At 34.3% G+C, this 20,560-nt stretch overlaps 3 protein-coding genes and 1 non-coding gene across 5 annotated transcripts; 3 read left to right on the forward strand and 1 right to left on the reverse strand.

Moving 5' to 3' along the window:
* Positions 1-1,320: 1,320 nt before the first annotated feature.
* On the forward strand, positions 1,321-2,316 carry LOC132062195 (extensin-like). The gene is made up of 3 exons (XM_059454815.1): positions 1,321-1,476; positions 1,534-1,771; positions 2,228-2,316. The coding sequence occupies exons 1-3, from the start codon at positions 1,321-1,323 to the stop codon at positions 2,314-2,316; spliced, it is 483 nt and encodes a 160-aa protein (XP_059310798.1).
* Positions 2,317-10,534: 8,218 nt separating this feature from the next.
* On the forward strand, positions 10,535-13,200 carry LOC132064861 (uncharacterized). The gene is made up of 3 exons (XM_059458007.1): positions 10,535-11,197; positions 11,734-12,055; positions 12,460-13,200. The coding sequence occupies exons 1-3, from the start codon at positions 10,705-10,707 to the stop codon at positions 12,911-12,913; spliced, it is 1,269 nt and encodes a 422-aa protein (XP_059313990.1). The 5' UTR covers positions 10,535-10,704; the 3' UTR covers positions 12,914-13,200.
* A 3,577-nt stretch (positions 13,201-16,777) lies between these two features.
* LOC132064860 (uncharacterized) lies at positions 16,778-19,126 on the forward strand. 2 transcript variants are annotated; one of them, XM_059458006.1, is made up of 4 exons: positions 16,781-17,217; positions 17,386-17,521; positions 17,679-18,000; positions 18,407-19,126. In XM_059458006.1, the coding sequence occupies exons 1-4, from the start codon at positions 16,909-16,911 to the stop codon at positions 18,858-18,860; spliced, it is 1,221 nt and encodes a 406-aa protein (XP_059313989.1). In that variant the 5' UTR covers positions 16,781-16,908; the 3' UTR covers positions 18,861-19,126. The 2 variants fall into 2 exon arrangements, with proteins under 2 accessions (XP_059313988.1, XP_059313989.1); XM_059458005.1 differs by having other exon boundaries at positions 16,778-17,521.
* On the reverse strand, positions 19,090-19,174 carry TRNAM-CAU (transfer RNA methionine (anticodon CAU)). The gene is given in 2 exon segments: positions 19,090-19,125; positions 19,137-19,174. It is a non-coding gene; the product is annotated as a tRNA-Met (tRNA).
* Positions 19,175-20,560: the final 1,386 nt, after the last annotated feature.

Raw genomic sequence — 20,560 nt, forward strand, 5'->3', positions numbered from 1 at the left:
GGAAGCAAAACCAAGACCGTGTTATAAAACACCTTACTCACCTCTTATGCTTACTTCTCTTTTTTTTTTTTCATTTCATTTTTCCATTTAATAGAAAGTCTGCGGCGAAAGAAATTAGGTTGGTAAATTATCGAGAAAAACACAAGGAAATTTATTGAAATTGTTGTGTTAAAGAAATTAAACTACTGCATTTCCAGGTTCTCTTATTTGAAATTTATAAAACATTTTACATACATTTTTCAGTTAAGTTTTCAATAGCCCTTCTCTAAATAATTAAGCGCCAAGCTGGAGTTAACTAGCAATGTAACTAGAAGTGCCAATTAGCTTTAAGTTCGATATACACTACCGTTTCAGAGTAGTAATGAGTATGTAAACCGTCCATATATACCAGATTAATTGAAAAACAAAGGACCAATGAATATTGTATATAGCTTTGTTTGATTGCATAGTAGGGTTCACATTCATATATATTCCGTCAGTTATGGATTTAATTAAGTTATATATACTACGATAATATAAATTATTTTGATATTATATGCGTACTTTAACCTATATTTGTGGCAAGTAATCTATTATGTTTCCGGAGTTACTAATCCCACTTTTTTATGGACCATTACATTTGTAGTTATCTTTTAAATAGCTTTGATCGAGAGGTGGCGAGAACCAAGATTTGACTTTTATAGTTTCTAACGTCTAGGATAGCAACATCATAAAAGGTGTTACTAGCGGGTTTCAATTTAATTTTGTACATATTTAAATAATTCTTATACAAATACGGAATTTGAAGCCCAAGGATTCTTTGAATTCGGCCAGAAATCCATCGTCGGCTTCTAGCTCCGCCTTGACTTTGACAGTACACTACTGTCAACGTATGGAAGTTAATTGAACTTCAATTATATATATAGCACACGAAACTGCCGAATTCTCTTTAATTTCTTTTTAAGTTTTTATTTTTCTAAGTTACTCTAAGCTTCAAAAAAAAGAAAGACGTATGGATGTATAAGATGTGAAAGGTATTGGTTTCGCAACTTTATGATCAAGTGATGCCATATGCGAATACAACTAGCGACAATATACTAAAGAAATTGAAGAGAATATTGAGGTTGACTTGATAAAAATAAAGCATGTGCAAAATGACTTATCAAGAAACATGCAATTATAGTAAAAACGTTGACATTATGACTCGAAACACTGGGCTTACTTTTCTCATTCTCAACTCCTATAAAAAGGGGTTGTTGCTAATCAAATACCATAACTCAATACCATTCGATCCAGTATTTCAACAACACATTATTCTCAGTTTAATTATTCAAAAGCAAAATGTCTTGGTCATTTGCCCACAATGTTGTGGGAGGTGGGATTTTCTTGGTAATGCTTGTGGCAATAGTAGGGGCCACTCCTCCTGGAATAGCCTACCATCCAAGCCATTCTCATTGCTCTGATGATGAGATCAAACAATGGAAAAATCTTCCACATGTTTGTCCTTAGTTCTGTCCTAACGGTTGCATATATACTGAGTGTCGTTCTTGCAAGCCTATTTGCACTGATGGCCCACCTCCACCTCCCTATTCCCCTCCTCCATCAACACCACCTCCACCTCCCTATTCCCCTCCTCCATCAACATCACCACCATCTCCTCCATCAACATCTCCCAAGAAGTGTAAGTGCAAGAACACGAAATACCCGAGTTGTTATAATCAAGAACATACTTGCCCCAGTTCTTGCCCTGCTACTTGTCAAGTTGATTGTGTCTCTTGCAAACCTGTTTGCAGTAAGTTTCTCTCTTCCACTTATACTTTTTAATGGATTCGACTTATATACATTGATCAATGATGTGTTGTTTTGGCATGCATGTTGTTTAACTTATTTTCTGGGCCATCGATTTCACTTATATAGTAGTTAAGTAACCTGATAGTCTAAAAACTCTTTAGGAATAAAAATTTGGTCTTAAAAGATGATAGTAAAGATCGTTCATGTCCCTATGAACGTGTTGAGAGACCAAAGCTAGTTCTTCTTTATCTCTAAAACTCTTTAAGGACAATTGTAACTAAATCTCGTTGTTATTGAATTTTAATGGTGGAGTCTGTGACAAGAAATTTTTTCTTGCGGCAATATTTACTTTTTAAGGAAGAGATTTTGAACTTTTGATATCATTTTTCATGTTGCTAAAAGTCATTTTTCTTATAGTATATCCAATTACAAAGTCTTTTAATTTATTGGAACACAGGTTGTGACAAGCCAGGAGCAGTTTGTCAAGATCCACTTTTCATTAGTGCAGATGGAATTACTTTCTACTTCTATGGCAAGAAGGACTAAGATTTTTGCTTGGTTTCAGATTCTAATCTCCACATCAACGCCCACTTCATAGGAAAACGAAATGAGAACATGAAAAGAGACTTCACTTGGGTTCAATCCATTGGAGATTTCTGTGAGTTGATTGAATAATTTGGAGATGCCAAGCTTAAGGTGCAATACTGGAATTTATGGACGTGGAAAAGTTAGACACTTGATCTGAAGTTCAAAATTCAAAAATAAAGTTTTTGAAAAAAAAAGAAAAAGAAAATTGAAGAACTTGATTTAACATTAAATTGTTGTTGATCGAATATTAAGTGTGGTCTTCTCGTTTGAAAGCTTAATCGAAAAATAAGGTTAGAAACCAAATAAATGTGAAAGGCGAAAGAATAGTTCGCTAAAAAGAAACCAAAGAAATGTATCAAAAGTTATGTTCAATCTTCAATGGAAATGTATTAAAGTTAGGCAAAAATAATTACTGTTTTCTTCTTTAATTTGGGAAAGCTACATTCTATATTCATGGGAAAGAGCAAAAAAAATAATGATGGGGTGAGAGAGGCTCGAACTCTCGACCTCAGGATAACTCAGAAGCTATGAGACCTACGCGCTAGCCAACTGCCCCACCACCCCATGTGTTTTTCATTCATCCTTCCAGAATTCCAGAATCTTGATTTTTTCATTTTTTCAACTCTAAAATGTAAAATCTAGGAAATACAATACATTTGCATTAGTTCAGTATTTTTTCAAATATAAAATTAAATTCTAGAAAACATAATTTTTTATTTAGTTCAGTATTTTTTTTCAAATCTAAAAAGTAAATTCTAGTAAGCATAATATTTCAGACTTGAGGTTTTCCTATTGCAAAAAATGAGTACATAATCTTCGAAAAATCCAAATTATAATATGGATCAAAATTGAGATTCCCGTATTCTCGAATGTAAGTATTCACAATCACTATTGTTCAGTCAAGGGGTTAGTTATTGAAAAGCGTTCACCGTCTTATATTCCATTTTAGCCAAACATTTTGCAATGTTCACTCAGACTTCTTGTTTAGAATCCCAAGGGGCGACCTTTTCTTTTTGTTGATTTATTTTGTATGTTGAATTAGAATGCCTTGCGTAGTAATATGATTACATGTTTGCTGACTTTCAAAGTTAAAGTAGGTAACATGATGGATAATAGAGTATTTGACTATGGAAATATCAAACTTCCTTTAGCGCGCTCAGAAAATCTGTGACGAGTCAAGAAATTATATTCAATGATCTTGAAAATGAATGGTCTTGAACTTTTGATTGCATTTGTCCCATAACAAATTCTTAAAGTCAAAAGTCAAAATCTGTAAACTTAAAATTTTACCCGCAGAATAAGTGGGGAAAATAAATCATTATAAGTCACCTCTAAAACCATTCTTGTAAATCACTTGTGACTGTTTAATAAGCAATTAAGCGGAAAAAAGACCAAGAAGGAGAAATCGCGGAGCGTGGGCCGGAGTACTCCGTTTATGGCCACGTATGTTGGGCGGTTCAGGCCTTTAATTATTATAGAGAAAATTACAATTTAATTGTTATACCCGATTTTAGGACAACCATTTAATTGTTACGGAGAAAATTACACTGTAAGTCACGGTATTAGAATTAAGCACATAAATAACATATTCTTGTCTACTTACGTTTTCCCCCTACGGTGGCCGAGATTTTATAGTGCTAAAATTTAGGCATATATAACTTCTAATAAACGAATACAACTCAAATTATTCAAAGAAGTTATGAAAAGCGAAAAATATTTGAATAAATCAAATGCTCATAGAAGATTCATACAAGTCTTCCAGTACTATTGGAACCGGATTCTGTAAAATTTGAATAGCAGTACTACCTGTCAGCGAAGAATTGAATAATAAGGACTTAACTTCTCAAAACGAAGTCAATTAATTCGAGATTGAGGCATAATTTACTATTAATTGATTAGAATTTTTATGGAACCCACCCACTATATTATTTGACTTGATTAACGTGATATCTATCTTATATGCAGGGTCGTCTCAACAAGATTGGGGGCCTAAAGCCAAATTTCATAGGGAGGCCCTAATTTTATTTTATTTTTAAAGAGAAAGATCGACATATATATTTTTATTTAAAGTCTACTTTTCTAGTTTTTTAAGATGCGAAGTCATCAATTATTGGTTTATAATTGTCAAGCACAATGCAAAGTTGCTAAAAAAAAAAAATCAAATTAATTAATTCGAAAAATATTCAACTGACAACATAGCTAATCAATCAAGTGACTAAAAAAATTTCTTCTCTTTTTTTCTTTTATAAATATTGTGCACTCCCTCTTGTCTCAATTTATGTGACACAATTTGGATTTCAATAGTCCAATTTCTTTATTTTATCATGAATTCAGACATACAATCTTTAAATTTTTTTAAAAATAATTTACATATTTAGAAGCTACATAAAAGTACCATAAGTCACAATAATTTTTTAAACAAATTAGCATGAAACTTAATAAAAAAATATTGCCCCAAAAATTTGGGGGCCCAAATCATTGCCTTAGTGGCTTTGGCCTTGGGCCGGCCCTGCTTATATGCAGTCAGTTTATAGGGGTTTGATTGATCCCTTAATGCAGAAAGGTCAGTCACTATTGTGGCATGCTTTTGAAAATTCACTCAAATGTTCACTCACCTATTACTACTTTTGATTTTACAGTATATATAATTGTGCAACGCTGCATGTAATTAAAAATAACTAAATTCCACATATGAAGCAATTAGAAGTCACTATATATGGAAGTAAACTGTCTACCAATATCAAATTCGAAGGGAGGATAAATTAATTAATTTAAACGTAACTAGGAAGTGCTAACTCTAAGCTTGATTTAACCAAAAAAAAATCTTTAAGCTTGATATACACTACAATATTTTCAGCTAATTACTCTTATTTAATGCGGAGTATATAATTTTTTTTTCCTATATCGTCATTGACCAGTTTTCCCACAACAAGCTGTAGCTAGCAGATAAGACAGTGTAACAATTTTTTTTTTTTTTTGGGTATAGCCTCTGATATTCGGTACTCATCGGCCCTATAAATTCATATTTGCGTTGCGTAAGACCAATCAAAAGGGAGAAAAGCCCTACCACAGATTTTTCCACTCTTCAAACTTGAACCCGAAATCTTTAATTAAGGATAAAAGGATCTCATCAATCGTACCACACACAGTGGCGGAGCCCGAAATTTTGGTAAGGTTGTTCAAATGTTGACGAGTATATAATTTTTTCCCGATGAATGAGTGCAACAATTTTTTTTTAATATCATCACTGCACACTCGCCTAAAAATTTATGGTCCATTTGATTTCGCAAGTTATTCTTGATAAATTTCATTGCTAGAAAACTCTTACGGCGATTACAGTTTCGAATGACAACAACAACAACATATCCAGTGTACGTAATTCCACAAGTGGAGAACAACAAGGGACATTCCGAGGATGTTACAAAGCGAGAGATAACGACTAATTAATATTCTTTGAAAAAAAAAAAAAGAAAGAGAACAAAGTTGGTTAATTAAAATGTTCATGGAAGTAATTAAAAAAGAAAAGTGAACAAAATAAGTGGTTGCTAACTTGCTATTAGATCTCGTCGTCTTCTTTTTAACAATGCATCTTCTTCTTTTCTAGGAAATAGCAAGGAAAGTAGAAAGACTAAAGGAGCTTCAACAAATTAGTCCAACGTAACTCCAAACCAACATAGGAATAAACCAAATGCAAATCATAACTCAAATACGAATAAGTTTAGTCGGAACATGGAAGAAAATAAGTACAAATACAAACCAATCAAGTAGCTTCAGACATTATTTGTATGTTTTCTTTTAAAGAAAGAAGATGACCAAAGATTTGACGCAAGCTTCAAACCGTGACTTTTAGGTAAAATTGAACACCCTTTACCTCTAAGCTATCTATCTCAAATATTTTAAGGGTGTTCAAAATTTAATCTACATCCAATTAACTATAATATCTAATCCATATACTAGTACCATTTTCCAGCCAAGGGTGTGCAAGTGACCACCCTTGGCCATGAGTGGCTCCGCCACTGACCACACGCCTTCCGTTGGTGATAATAGTTATCGTTACTGTAAGTGTTGCTGCTAACTACAGATATAGCTAGGTAAAGATGCTCACATGCATATTGAAGGAATAAAAACATACATCATACTAGGGATGGCAAACGGGTGGGTTTGGTTGGATTTGAGCAGGTTGAAAATGATTTGAACAAAAACGGATTGGGTTTCAACCCGCCCATATTTCATGTGTGCAAAATATGGGTTGGGTGATAAATGGGTGAGTTGGTTATGGGTTAGCCCATATTATATAAGTGTAATATTATTTCTAGTGTAATGCTTATAATTTTTTCATATATTTATAATTAAATATTATGAAATAGAAATTCGGGGGTGGCGGCAGGGTGGTGGTGGTGGTGGGGGGGGGGGGGGGGTAGAAAAAAATTCTCACTTTTATAATTTTTTATAAAAGTAAGATAAAATACATGAAATAGAAAATGTGGGGAGGGGGGGGTCGGAGTGGGAGGTAAATTTCTCATTTTTTATAAAAAATTTATTAAAGTAAGATAAAATATATGAAATAAAAAATTTGGGGGGGGGGGGGGGGGCGGGGGTGGGGTCGGCGTGGGAGGTAAGAATTATTTTTTCAATTTTTATAAAAGTAAAATAAAATATATGAAACAAAAAATGTGCGCGGGGGTATGGCCGGAGTGAGAGGTAAGAAGAAAAATTATCATTTTTTATTTTATTTTATAAAAGTAAAATAAAATATATGAAATAGAAAATGTGTGTGTTGTGGGGGGGAGGGGGTTGGGGGGGAGGACGGAGGGTGGTAAGAAAAAAAATTCTAATTTCTTATAATTTTTTTACAAAAATAAAATAAAATAAAATATATGAAAAAGAAAATGGGGTAAGAAAAAATTTCTCATTTTTTATAAATTTTCAAAAATAAAATAAATATATGAACTAGAAAATTCGGGGAGGGGGTGGGGGGGAGACAAAGGGAGTAGGGTGGCGGTATTGGTGGGTGTATGGGGGGAAGGGTTAGGGGAAGGTTGGGAGGGGGGAGGGAGAGTAAGGGGTGCCTTAGAGGTGGGTGGGGTTGATAGGAAGTAGGGATAGGGGGTGGGGTGGGGGGTGTGTTGGTATGTTTTTGATCCATCCAAAAAATATTTTCCCTCAATTTTTAAGGAAAACATTTTCTCCTACTTTGAGTTAAATGAGTTGTTATTGGGTCTAGTGAGTTCATAAATGAATACCCATATTTTAGCTATATTTGCCCATATTTCTATTGGTTAAAAAGAGACTTGAGGCTCATATTTACCCAACCAAAATATGAGAGACCCAAAACTCACCAAAATGTGAGTTAAATAGGTTAATTTTCTAAATATGGACTGAAATTACCACCTTTACACCATACTTTGTGTGTAGTCTGATGAAATTACGCAAAAACCTCATACTACCCCTCTCCCCCCCCCCCAACCCCCCCCACCCCCCCACCAACCCCAACAATATCATTCTTGCAAACTTAACCTTTGAACTCGAAACGACCCAGCAAATTATTGGGTCAAAATAAGTCAAAGTAGTAGTATAAAAAGGGAGGGGAGCTGGGTCATATTGGACGGATGATAACTAGAGGTGTCAGAATAGGCTGGCCCAGCCCAACCCAACCTAGCCCTAAAGGGCCAAAGAATTAAATAGGCTAGGATGGGCTGGCCCTTTTAATTGAAGGGCCTGCAACATGGCAGCCCAACCCAGCCATAGGCGGGTCGCGGGTTAAGACGGGCCAGCCCTTTAAGTTTTTTCGTCTTCTGAAATAACATTTTCTAAGTGATTTTTGTACAATTTGAACATGAAACTTTTGCAATATGAAATAGAAGAAACTTTTGCAATATGAAATAGAATCTTCTACTACCCATTCTTGCGCAAATCCATATCATAGAAGAAAAAATTCAAGAGAACAAATAAAAATTATCATTTTTAATCACTAATTCAGATCACGTTCAAAAGAAATTAAACATAATATAAATTCTAAGACTAAAAAGTATTACTCCATTTCTAATTACTACTTAGTACATTCTTTTTTCTCATTACTTTTTATATTTTTGTTTATTTTACTTATATGTTTTTAAAAATTAATTAATTTATTATTCTTTTTTTCTTAGTATGTTGGCCCAACTGGGCTTTTGAGTCTCACTTCTATATGGGCCAAAGAAATCTTAGTCCAACCTAACTTAAAGGGAGATTGACATATATATACATAAGAATAGAGTATATTTACAAAATATGACGATACTTTTCAGTTTACAAAACATATACGAAATTTTTTGGTCAAGGCTTAAAATTTTCGCTCAAAACTTTGTGTATGAAATGTGTATATCTCGCTCAAAGATTAAAAATTTTGCTCAATAGTTTGTGTATGAAAACTGTATGAAATATGTATATCTCGCTCAAAGCTTAGAATTCTCACATTTTTCATCTATGAAAACTGTATAAAAATGGTATGAAATATGTATATAAATGTATTAAAGTTGTATAAAGTTCATATTAGGTTTTTGGAAATTTAATACAACTACAACAACATTGTATACAACTTTCATACAATATTCATACAAATTTAATACAAATACGACATATAAAATTTAAGATACAATTTTCTATAAAAAGTCACGGTTCTACCATTATTCATACAATTTTATGTTTTACATAAATCACGATTCCACCATTATTCATACAATTCACTACCTAATCTCCTAATTCAACACCTTGAGATCTGAAATTCACGGGAGTTCGAGTTGGTACCTTAGTAAATCATCGAACACCTAGAGATCTTATGAACATTGATCTCTGAAGATTGAATTTTGTTTGCATATAGTTTGTACCAATAAAGTTTTCTCTTTTTCTCTTCGACTCCCTCTTCCACAGTAGATCAAATTGCTCATTTTCACCATTTTTACCAAGTAAAATCAAGATGAAAAATATTCTTGTTTCTCCAGTATTAATAGATTTGAGATTGAAGAAAAACCCAAATCGAAGATATTATTGGAGGTAAAATAACCACGCCATAAAGAAGAGTTGCTACAATTATCGGAGGAGATTGAATTGCAAACAGATCTGGCAAATGAGCAGAAAATGGAAGAGTCGGTCCATAAACAGAGAACTGGGAGAAGGGGATGGAAAAGGTAGGGCGACTGATGAAACAGAGAATGGGAATAGGGAAACAGAAGGGTGGGCTTTTAATTTTTATCAGATTTGATATGTTTTGTAATTAAGTTGTTATATTTTGTAAATAAGAAAAAGTATCCTTATGTTTTGTAATATAATGTCTTAAGTAGTATTATTAGATCATTTTCTCTTACTTAAATAAAGAGTTGGGTTGGGGCGGCCTTGCGGGCCAAGCCCATATCGATAGCTCTAATGATAACCCATTATTTTACTTTTTTTTTGCGTGGATTGCCCTTCATTTGGGGTGGTCTTTAAGTTTTGCCCTTTGCTAGGGACCCCTTGGTCACGGGTTCGAACCCCCGCTCAGTGAAAATTTAATTTTTTTTCGCAAGGTAGAAGTTGTAAAAAAAGGCAGAACTTGCATGAAGCGAATTAAGGCGTAAATGAAGGGGTAATTTGCTAATTTTACATTTGGGGTTTGAACCCATGACCAAGCGGTCCTTAGCGAAGGATAAACTTTAAAGACCACCATTTTGAAGGGCAAAACTTAAAGACCACCCCGTAATAAGGGCATTCCTGCTAATTGCCCCATTATTTTATCCATCTTCACCAAATTTGACCCAGGTAAACTTTATTGGTATGAGCTAAATCATGACATGTTTATTAATGTAACCCATTTTATTTTTCAGTCACCTAACTTTGACGTAACACGCTCAGTTGCCACCTTTATTAAGGATATCCCTTTATTAATATCCTTTGTCCGATTGTTTCGCAGGGCGACACATTAATTTCTCCTCCCACAGGCCACAGGAATGGGCTGCCAAATTATCTTTGCCTTCTTTTTAAGTTTTTATGTTCTTAAGCTATTTAAGAAAGATGCAAATAATAAGTGGAAATAAATGTTTCTTAACTTTATAATCAAGTGATGCCATATACGCTAATAGAAATAGGGACAAACTACTCAAGAAAGTAAAGAGAATATTGAGGGTTGACTTGATAAAATAAGCATGTGCAGGCAAGATGATTTATCAAGAATCATGAAATTATAATACGTTGACGTTATGATACGAAACAATATGCTTGCTTTTCTCATCCTCAACTCCTATAAAAAGAGGAAATGCCTAAGCTAATTCCATAACTCAATACAATTCCAATATTTCAACAACATATTCACATTTCAATTATTCAAAAAGGAAAATGGCGTCATATGCCCACAATGTTGTGGGACTTGGGATTTTCTTGGTAATGCTTGTGGCAATAGTAGAGGCCACTCCTCCTGGAATAGCCTACCATCCAAGCCATTCTCATTGCTCTGATGATGAGATCAAACAATGCAAAAATCTTCCACATGTTTGTCCCAAATTCTGTCCCAATGGTTGCATAACTGAGTGTCGTTCTTGTAAGCCTATTTGCATTAATGGCCCACCTCCACCTCCATATTCCCCTCCTCCATCAAAATCACCTCCCCCTCCTTCTTCCCCTCCTCCATCAAAATCACCTCCTCCTCCTTCTTCCCCTCCTCCATCAACATCACCTCCCCCTCCCTCTTCCCCTCTTCCATCAACATCTCCAAAGAAGTGCAAGTGCAAGAACAAGAAGTACCCGAGTTGTTATAATCAAGAACATACGTGCCCTAGTTCTTGTCCTAGTACTTGTCAAGTTGATTGTGTCTCTTGCAAACCTGTTTGCAGTAAGTTTCTCTTCCACATTTACTCTTTAATGGATTAATTTGATTTATATAATATATATAATATATTGACTATTGTGAATCGAGTTGTGTCTCTTGTCAAATTGAGCTTAATTAGATACATTGTTATAGCATGCATGTTGCTTGATTTATTTTCTAGGTCATAAATTTACTTATTATGAACATATAGTTATCTTTTTAAGTAACCTATAATCTAAAAACTCTCTAAGGATCAAATTTGGTCTTGAAAGACTTTATTAGGACAAGTAAAAGTAGTTTCTATTCCTAGCTATGAAAGTGCTGTAGAGACCTTAATAATTAATTTTTTTGGTAGCTAAAACTCTTTAAGGTCAAGTAATTAAATCTCATCGTTATTGACCTATAGTGTCGGAGATTATAAGCCGGTGAAAGTCTGATTTTTCTAGTCATTATTGACTATTAAGGACCATATTGAATGTTTAGGGACCTTTTTTCATTATAGTAATCATTTTTCTTATAGTATATACAATTACCAAGTGTTGTAATCTATTGGATTACAGGTTGTGACAAGCCGGGAGCAGTTTGCCAAGATCCACGTTTCATTGGTGCAGATGGAATTACCTTCTACTTCCACGGCAAGAAGGATAAAGATTTTTGCCTAGTCTCAGACTCTGACTTCCACATCAATGCCCACTTTATAGGAAAACGAAATGAGAACATGAAAAGAGATTTCACCTGGGTTCAAGCCATCGGTATCCTTTATGGTACTCACAAGATCTCTGTTGGAGCACAAAAAACAGCAACATGGGATGATGCCATCGACCGCCTTTTCCTCAACTTTAATGGTGAAACTATTGCGCTCCCCGACTACGAAAGCGCAAGGTCTTGTTTAATTATATTATGCCTCTTCTCGTATTTGCACTAATTTTTTTTTTTTTTTTAAATGAGCGAAGCATATAATTTTTTCTTTTACGAATTTGTACAAATATCCATTTTAGTGCCTTGTATTAGAGGTCAGCCGCTCGTTCAAATCTACTAGCGCCTAGTGGTCTAACGTTCGTAAATAAAATTTATATCACGAGTCTAATTCGGAACAAGTGACTAACTTATAAATAGAAAGCAACAAAAGTGGCCACCTGGTATAAATAAATTTTGTTTCTGTAGATTTGAACCCAAAATCTCTTGCATGATTGCTTGATACTATGTTGAATCGTGTGATCATCTAAAAGTTTAAGTTTTTAGGAGAGTATAGTTTTTAATTACTTAATTATATTATGTCTCAACAGGTGGCAGTCTGAAACTGGACCAATAGCCTCCATCACTCGAACCAGCGACACCAATGAAGTTATAATCGAAGTTGAAAATATTTTCAAGATTACAGCAAAGGTGGTGCCTATTACGGAGAAAGAATCCAGAGTTCATAACTATGGCATGACACAAGATGATTGTTTGGCACATCTTGAACTTGGGTTCAAATTTTTCTCACTCAGTGATGAAGTAAGTGGTGTTTTGGGCCAAACTTATAGAAGGAACTATGTGAGCAGAGCGAAGATGGGTGTTTTGATGCCTGTAATGGGAGGTGACAAAGAATTTTCAGCTTCAACACTCTTTGATGCTGATTGCTCAGTCACTAAGTTTCAAACACCAAAATCCGAGAATGAGGGTTCGTTGAATTTGGAGTTGCCTAGCTTGAGATGCAAAAGCGGGATTTCTGGGCGTGGATTTGTCTGCAAACGTTAAAATTTCTTGATTAACATTAATTGTATAAGTGAATAAAGAGTTCACTAGAAAATAAGGTTAATTATAAACCAAGGGAATGTATTAAAACCTATGCTCAATGAAAAAAGTGTATTAAAGTTGGGCGAAAAAGATTTACTTATATTTAACTTCTTTTCGAATAATAAGATCATTGCTTTTCTCTTTTATTTCAAACTAGTTAATTTGCCCGCGCTTTGCGCGGTTGTGAAAAGAATAAAATAATCATTAGTGTAAACAAATTTTGTAAGGAAAATCAATATAATGGTGGTATTAAAGATTTGTATCCAGGAAAATGCACATTACCATTGATATCAAATTTAAGACTAACTCTAGTAATAATCAACATTAAAAGTAAACAAAAGTACTTACAATTTTTTGAAAAATTACATGAGAAATCCACTCAAGGTTTTCTCCTTTACTTGGTCTAATTGAAAGTAAATCACGCAAGATCTCTTCGGGGACATGATCGGGAAAAAGAAGGAAAAGAGAAAACCCAAGAATGCAAAAACATTAAAGAATTCTTTTCTTTATAGTAACCATGCGACCTAGATGAAGAAGGAACATGGTAGTAACTAATATTTGGTCATTTGTATACCGTAAATAAGCGTTTGTTCAATTGCAAGGCCTCAACGATCCTGTCCGGTGAAAAGCGTTCATTCTGCATCCATGCATCGTGGGACAGTGGGACTCCTTGGATTGCTGCCTATGAATTCATGAGAAAGTGCCCATCTCAGCATAAAGCGGCGCGTATTTATCTCTTAGGCGTGACTGTTCGGAGAGGCTTTTAGAATTCTGAGCAGGTGCAATTAGTAGGCAATTAATGAATTGACGTTATGAGCTTTTAAAATATTACGTAAATTAAATTAAAAGGAAGAAAAGGCAAAAATCTATGGCAAAAGATAAATAGAAATGCTGACTTTATAGAGTGCGCGTCCATCCTCTCTCTGCTTGAGTCTTATATATATATATATATATATATATATATATATATATATAGATAGATAGATAGATAGATAGATAGATGGTTGTATTCTCAATTCATGAACAAGCACGCACTACCCAACTTCGCCACTATCTCGTGTGTCTATCAGCAATCCCTTAGGTTAGCGAATTGCTTTCTTCCATCTGAAAGTCAGTTTTTTTGCTAAAGGCAATCCAGACCGCTATTAGCGATTTTGAATTGCTTAATTTTAGCGATTTTGATCCTGTCAGTGGTGATTTATAGTCGCTATTAGAGATTTGGCCTTTGTCATGGGCGATTCTGGACTTCTAAAAGTCGTTACTTAGACAAATTTTCGCTTCTCATTGCACCATTTTGCTTTTGGCGTTAATAAACTGCTATTAGCGATCACTACTAAAAAGCTGTCAAAATTGACGGGCTGGGTAGGTTTTTTAATGAGCCTCACTTTTTCAAAATCGACGCAGTACGCCAGTTAAAACAGATTCGGGTATGTAAAAAAAAAAAAAAAAAAAAAAAAATTGATCAAATACTTCTATTGTTTTAATTTATACTCTTAGTAGTTTTGTGCTCTAAAAATCAACGGAGTCCTTCGGTTTATTTTAGAAAATGTTATAAAATATAATTATAATTTTTGCACATTTTTGCGTGAAAAATAACCGACGGAAATATGTCGGTTTTCTTTAAAGAAAAATTAAAAAATTATTAAAAAAACCGACGCCTTCTATAAACCGTCGGTTTTTTCCCCTTTTTAGTAGTGGATCTTCGTGGCGCATCTCACTTAACGTCCAAGGTTGCATAATTGTGGCTCTTTTGATCATTTTCTTCATTCTTAAATTTTTATATTCAATTAAACAACAACTGGAATCTGAAATCATGCAACTTGTGTAGGAATCTAGCCATATTCATCACTTAAAGACGATAAATATTACTCTCTCTGTTCCAATTTATGTGACACTTTTTCGCTTTTCGTGAGTCAATTTGACTAAACTTTGAAGCTAAATTGGATTAAATTAACTCAATATTTTAACATTAAAATTTATATATTTTAAAACTACATGAAAAGTACTATAAATTGCAACGTTTCTCATATCAATTTGATGAAAAAATACATCTTAAAATGATGTCAAAGTTCATACCGTTTGAATCTCGGAAAGCGAAAAATGCCACATAAATTGGGACAGAGGGAGTAATAAAAATGCAAATAAGTTGGTAAAATTCCAACTTATCACCAAGTTCAGAGTATGCTGAGGTATTATACATGCCGATAAATATTTTTGCTGAAAGGAAGCCTAATTAAAATGGCTTACTTCAGATATTGAATATTTTTCTTAAAAGCACGATATGTAATCCATCCATAAAACTAACATGCAATTTCCTCCTCTCTTTTTTTCAGTTGTCAATGTTTTCCATATAAATCATCTTTATTCATAATAAAGCCTCCACAAGAGCTGCATGCAAAGAGATCTAGTCGAAATGTCTTTTTATGAAGAGATGCTACTGAGGCGAAATCATAATTTGAAGCTTAGAGTTTGGCAGTCCTTTTAAGTGAGTGATCGTTCTAAATTAATAAGTTATACATATTCTATGATCTTTTAAAGATGAATACTCAATTTAAATCAAAGCCACTAGATTTGGCCAAACTGATAATCCGTATTCAACTCCTCCCTCGATCTAGATATAAAAAGATCTGCCTATTTGAAAAGAAACGAAGATCTTGTCATCACTGCTGCCTATTTTTTTTTGCTGCCTTGTTATATTTCAATCAAAAAAGTTCTGTTTTAAATAAAAGCAAAGCTAGCTAGAAGCCCCTATCATTTCTCTCTGGAGCTCTATCAATTTGTCAAAGAGAACATGTTATATTAATTAAGAACACAAACAAGGGGGTATAGTTCTGTCAAAACATGCAAAAAGGTCAATTACTATTGTGGCATGCAATTCAAAATTCGCCTCTAATCAAAAGTTAATACTCCACAAGTAACGATAACAAAGGAAAATGTATGAGTTCGAAATTTAATAGAATAGAAGTCACTTTAACCATCATATCAGAAGTAATGTCTACCATTAATATAATTCTAACCATATCAAATTCGAAGTCATTAGGCTAAAATTGATTTATTAGATTCAATGTAATTAGGAAGTACCAGCTTTAAGTTTGATAGACACTACCATTTCAGACGCTAATCCCTCATATATAGCAGATTAATTTAGAAGAAAAGGACCAATCTTACCCACCCTCAACATCACCCTTCAATAATACTATAAGCTCTTCACAAGTTAACGTATCTCTCCGTTCTATTCGTGAATATTGTATATCGCTTTGTCTGGTTGCATCGTAAGGTTCACATACATATGTATTCCATTAGTTATGGATTTAATTAAGTTACTATGACAATGTAAACGACTTTAATTTGATACTATCAGTGTATCTAACTTTTTGTTGAAGGTAATCACTATATTTTTCAGGGTACGTAATTACGAATCATGTCTTTTTATGAAAAGTTACGTGTAGTTATCTTTATTTTAAGTAACTTGACATTATAAGAATTCATTTATAGTATTGTCGGCGTATAAAAGTTAAACTAAATTATTATTTCTCCTAGCTAAATGCAGAGAAATGGACTGTCGAATTATCTTTCTTTTTAAGTTTTTAGCTTTTTAAGCTACTCCTACTATAACATTCAATAAAAAACGCAAGCGTGGAATGTATAGATGTGAAAAATATTGTTTCGTTATTCTATGATGAAGTGATGCCATATGCACATACGAATAGCGACAAACAAGGTACCATGGGAAATGATAGAGAATATTGAGGTTGACTTTTTAAAAGAAGCACGTGCAAGATGATTTATCAAGAAACATGCAATTATACTAAAAACACTAACATTAAGACTCGAAACAATAGGCTCACTTTTCTCATTCCCAACTCCTATAAAATGGGGGTTGTTCCTAAGGATATCCCATAATACAATTCCGCTATTTCAACAACATATTCAGATTTCAATTATTCAAAAGGAGAATGGCTCGATCATATGCCCACAATGTTGTGGGTGTTGGGATTTTCTTGGTAATGCTTGTGGCTATAGTAGAGGCCACTCCTCCTGGAATAGCCAACAATCCAAGTCATTCTCATTGCTCTGATGATGAGATCAAACAGTGTAAAAATCTTCCACATGTTTGTCCCAAGTTCTGTCCTAACGGCTGCATAACTGAGTGTCGTTCTTGTAAGCCTATTTGCATTGATGGCCCACTTCCACCTCCCTATTCCCCTCCTCCATCAGCATCACCTCCACCTCCCCATTCCCCTCCTCCATCAACATCACCTCCACCTCCCTATTCCCCTCCTCCATCAGCATCACCTCCACCTCCCTCTTCCCCTCCTCCATCAGCATCACCTCCACCTCCCTATCCCCCTCCTCCATCAGCATCACCTCCACCTCCCTCTTCCCCTCCTCCATCAATATCACCTCCACCTCCTTCAACATCACCTCCATCTCCTCCATCAACATCTCCAAAGAAGTGCAAGTGCAAGAACAAGAAATACCCGAGTTGTTATAATCAAGAACATACGTGCCCTAGTTCTTGCCCTACTACTTGTCAAGTTGATTGTGTCTCTTGCAAACCTGTTTGCAGTGAGTTTCTCTTCCACATATACCTTTTTTTTTTTTTTTAATGAATTTGACTTATATACACTGAAGCATAATTAACTGAAATGTTGTTGGAGTTTCTAACAAATCAGTGACAATCTGATTTTTTAGTTGTATTGATTATTAATTTATCTGAACATAGATTGTGACAAGCCTGGAGCAGTTTGTCAAGATCCACGTTTCATTGGTGCAGATGGAATCACTTTCTACTTCCACGGTAAGAAGGACAAAGATTTTTGCTTGGTCTCAGATTCTAATCTCCACATCAATGCCCACTTCATAGGAAAACGAAATGAGAATATGAGGAGAGACTTCACTTGGGTTCAAGCCATCGGTATTCTATATGGCACACACAATATTTCTGTTGGAGCACAGAAGACAGCAACTTGGGATGACGCCATCGACCGCCTCTCCCTCAACTTCGATGGTGAAACTATTGTTCTCCCCAACAACCAAGGCGAAAGGTAGTGTTTAATTATATTTTATCCCAATAAGTGTATGTATAAATCTTGTTATTTTTTTACTCAAACAGGTAACATAATTGACGGATTTGCACAAATATCCACTTTGACCCGGTATTAGAAGTCAGCTACTTTTTCAAAGCTGAAGTACAAACATGACCACTTGGTCTGAAAACTGAAATTCAAAACCAAAATTCAGATCACGAGTCTAATTGTGAAAAAGAAAAGTGACTTAACTTTTAAATACAAAGCAACAAAGAGGCCTGTAAATAATTTTTTATATTTTATAGATTTGAAGCTCTTGCGCGATCTGATATCATGTTGAACTATATAACCACCTCATTCAAAAACTTAAGTTGTTTGAAAGTGCACATTTTTAGTTACTTAATTATATATTATGTTTTAACAGGTGGATGTCTGAATCTGGACCAACAACATACATCACTCGAACTGGCAAGACTAATGAAATTGTAATCGAAGTTGAAAATATTTTCAAGATTTCAGCAAAGGTGGTGCCTATTACAGAGAAAGAATCTAGAGTTCATAACTATGGCATAACACAAGACGATTGTTTTGCTCATCTTGAACTGGGATTCAAGTTCTTGTCACTAAGTAATGAAGTGAGTGGGGTTTTGGGTCAAACTTATAGAAGGAACTATGTGAGCAGAGTGAAGATGGGTGCTTTGATGCCTATAATGGGAGGTGACAAAGAGTTTTCAGCTTCAGGACTCTTTAATGCCGATTGCTCTGTTGCTAAGTTTCAAGCAGAAAATGAGAATGCAGGTTCGTTGAACAATTTGGAGCTGCCAAGCTTAAAATGCAACAGTGGAATTCATGGACGTGGAGTTGTCTGCAAGCGTTAGAGTCTCTTAACAGATTTAACATGAATTGTTGCTCGAATAAAGATTTAATTGGAAAATAAGGTTAGAAACCAAAGAAATGTATTAAAAACTATGTTCAACGGATATGTATTAAAGCTGGGCAAAAAATAATTACTTACTTATAACATTCTTCTCAAATCAGCTCACTGTTTTTTCTTTTATTTGGGAAAGTTGTACTCTAAAATTCACGGGAAAAAGCAAGAAAAAATAATGGGGTGAGAGAGGCTCGAACTCTCGACCTCAGGATAACTCAGAAGCTATGAGACCTACGCGCTAGCCAACTGCGCCACCACCCCATGGTGCTCTGTTGTTTTCCCTGCTTCATATCCAATCAGATTCTTCGACTTTAAACAATATCTGGCATGTAATTTAAAAGGTAAATTCTCTGAACGAACTAATTCATACTTGAGGTCCTAATGCAAGAAATGAGTACGTATTATCGGTAAATCCAAATGTAATAATATAGGTCAAATTCGAGATTTCCATATTAGCGAATAGAAAAATTCACAATCTGTATAATTTAGACAGGAGGATAATCATTGAAAGAAAGCAGGGAACCTTTTAGTTTTCCTTTCATTTATTTTTTTATCTATTTATTTTTCATGTTAAAGTAGAATGTCTTGCTTACTACTCTTATGATTTCATGTTTGCTGATTTTCAAAGTTAAAGTAGGGAACGTGATGAAATATTCGATGAAACGGCAAACTTCCTTTAGAGCATGCTAGGAAGACCTGTAACGGGCCAAGAAGAAGTAAGCCCAGAGTTATGGGCCACACTACTCTGTATAAGGCCACATATGTTTAAGGCCAATTGACAGTTATATACATTCCCCATAAACTATTGACATATTTGTAGCCAAGAATTTGGTTTAGCGAATAGAAGCCAAAAGGATTTACAAATATAAAAATAAAAAACAGATTTACCGTGTATTTTTTATTGGGAAAGTAAAAATTTAGTCCTAATTTCATGCATCCACTAATAACACTCCTAAAATAACTACAACACGTTTCTTGTTCCCGATAAAAATCCTAGCAGTGCATAATAAAACTTCCAGCAGTTCCTAAACGACGAAATCTTTTCACAACCAAAAAAATCCAAGCAAATCCTACACCTAAAAAAACAACCAATCTTCAATGTGATACAAAAAATTGAATACAGTGATTTTATGGCGAATTTACCAGTATATATCCATTACAATGGTTACTGGAATGTTGACAACAAGTTTGTAGAATATCAAGTTGACGGAATATTGATTCGTACTGATATCAAGTTTGAAGATTTCGTTGCTACAATTTCAAAACAATTGAGTGTGGACGAAACCAAATAACTATCATATGAACTGGTTGTTTCTCATTTTAACATACTGATGAGTGTACCTTATGTATTAACATATAATGTATATCACACAATGTATATCTAACACTTTTCAATGTATCACATGAGTGTTGGCAATATAATGGAATGGGCAATAAATGTATCACATTCTCAGTGTATCACATTTTTATATATACAAACTATCTCACATTACTTCTCAATGTAACACTTTATTAGAGCCTAAAATCCTATATACATAGTATTCCATTAAACGACATATGGATTTAGAACCCTTTTCAATTGTGAGGATCATCACACCCCCAGGAAAAACACACATTAGGCAACACACCGACCATAAATAGAAATAT

Source organism: Lycium ferocissimum, chromosome 7 (assembly GCF_029784015.1).
Source record: "Lycium ferocissimum isolate CSIRO_LF1 chromosome 7, AGI_CSIRO_Lferr_CH_V1, whole genome shotgun sequence".
NCBI lineage: Eukaryota > Viridiplantae > Streptophyta > Magnoliopsida > Solanales > Solanaceae > Lycium > Lycium ferocissimum.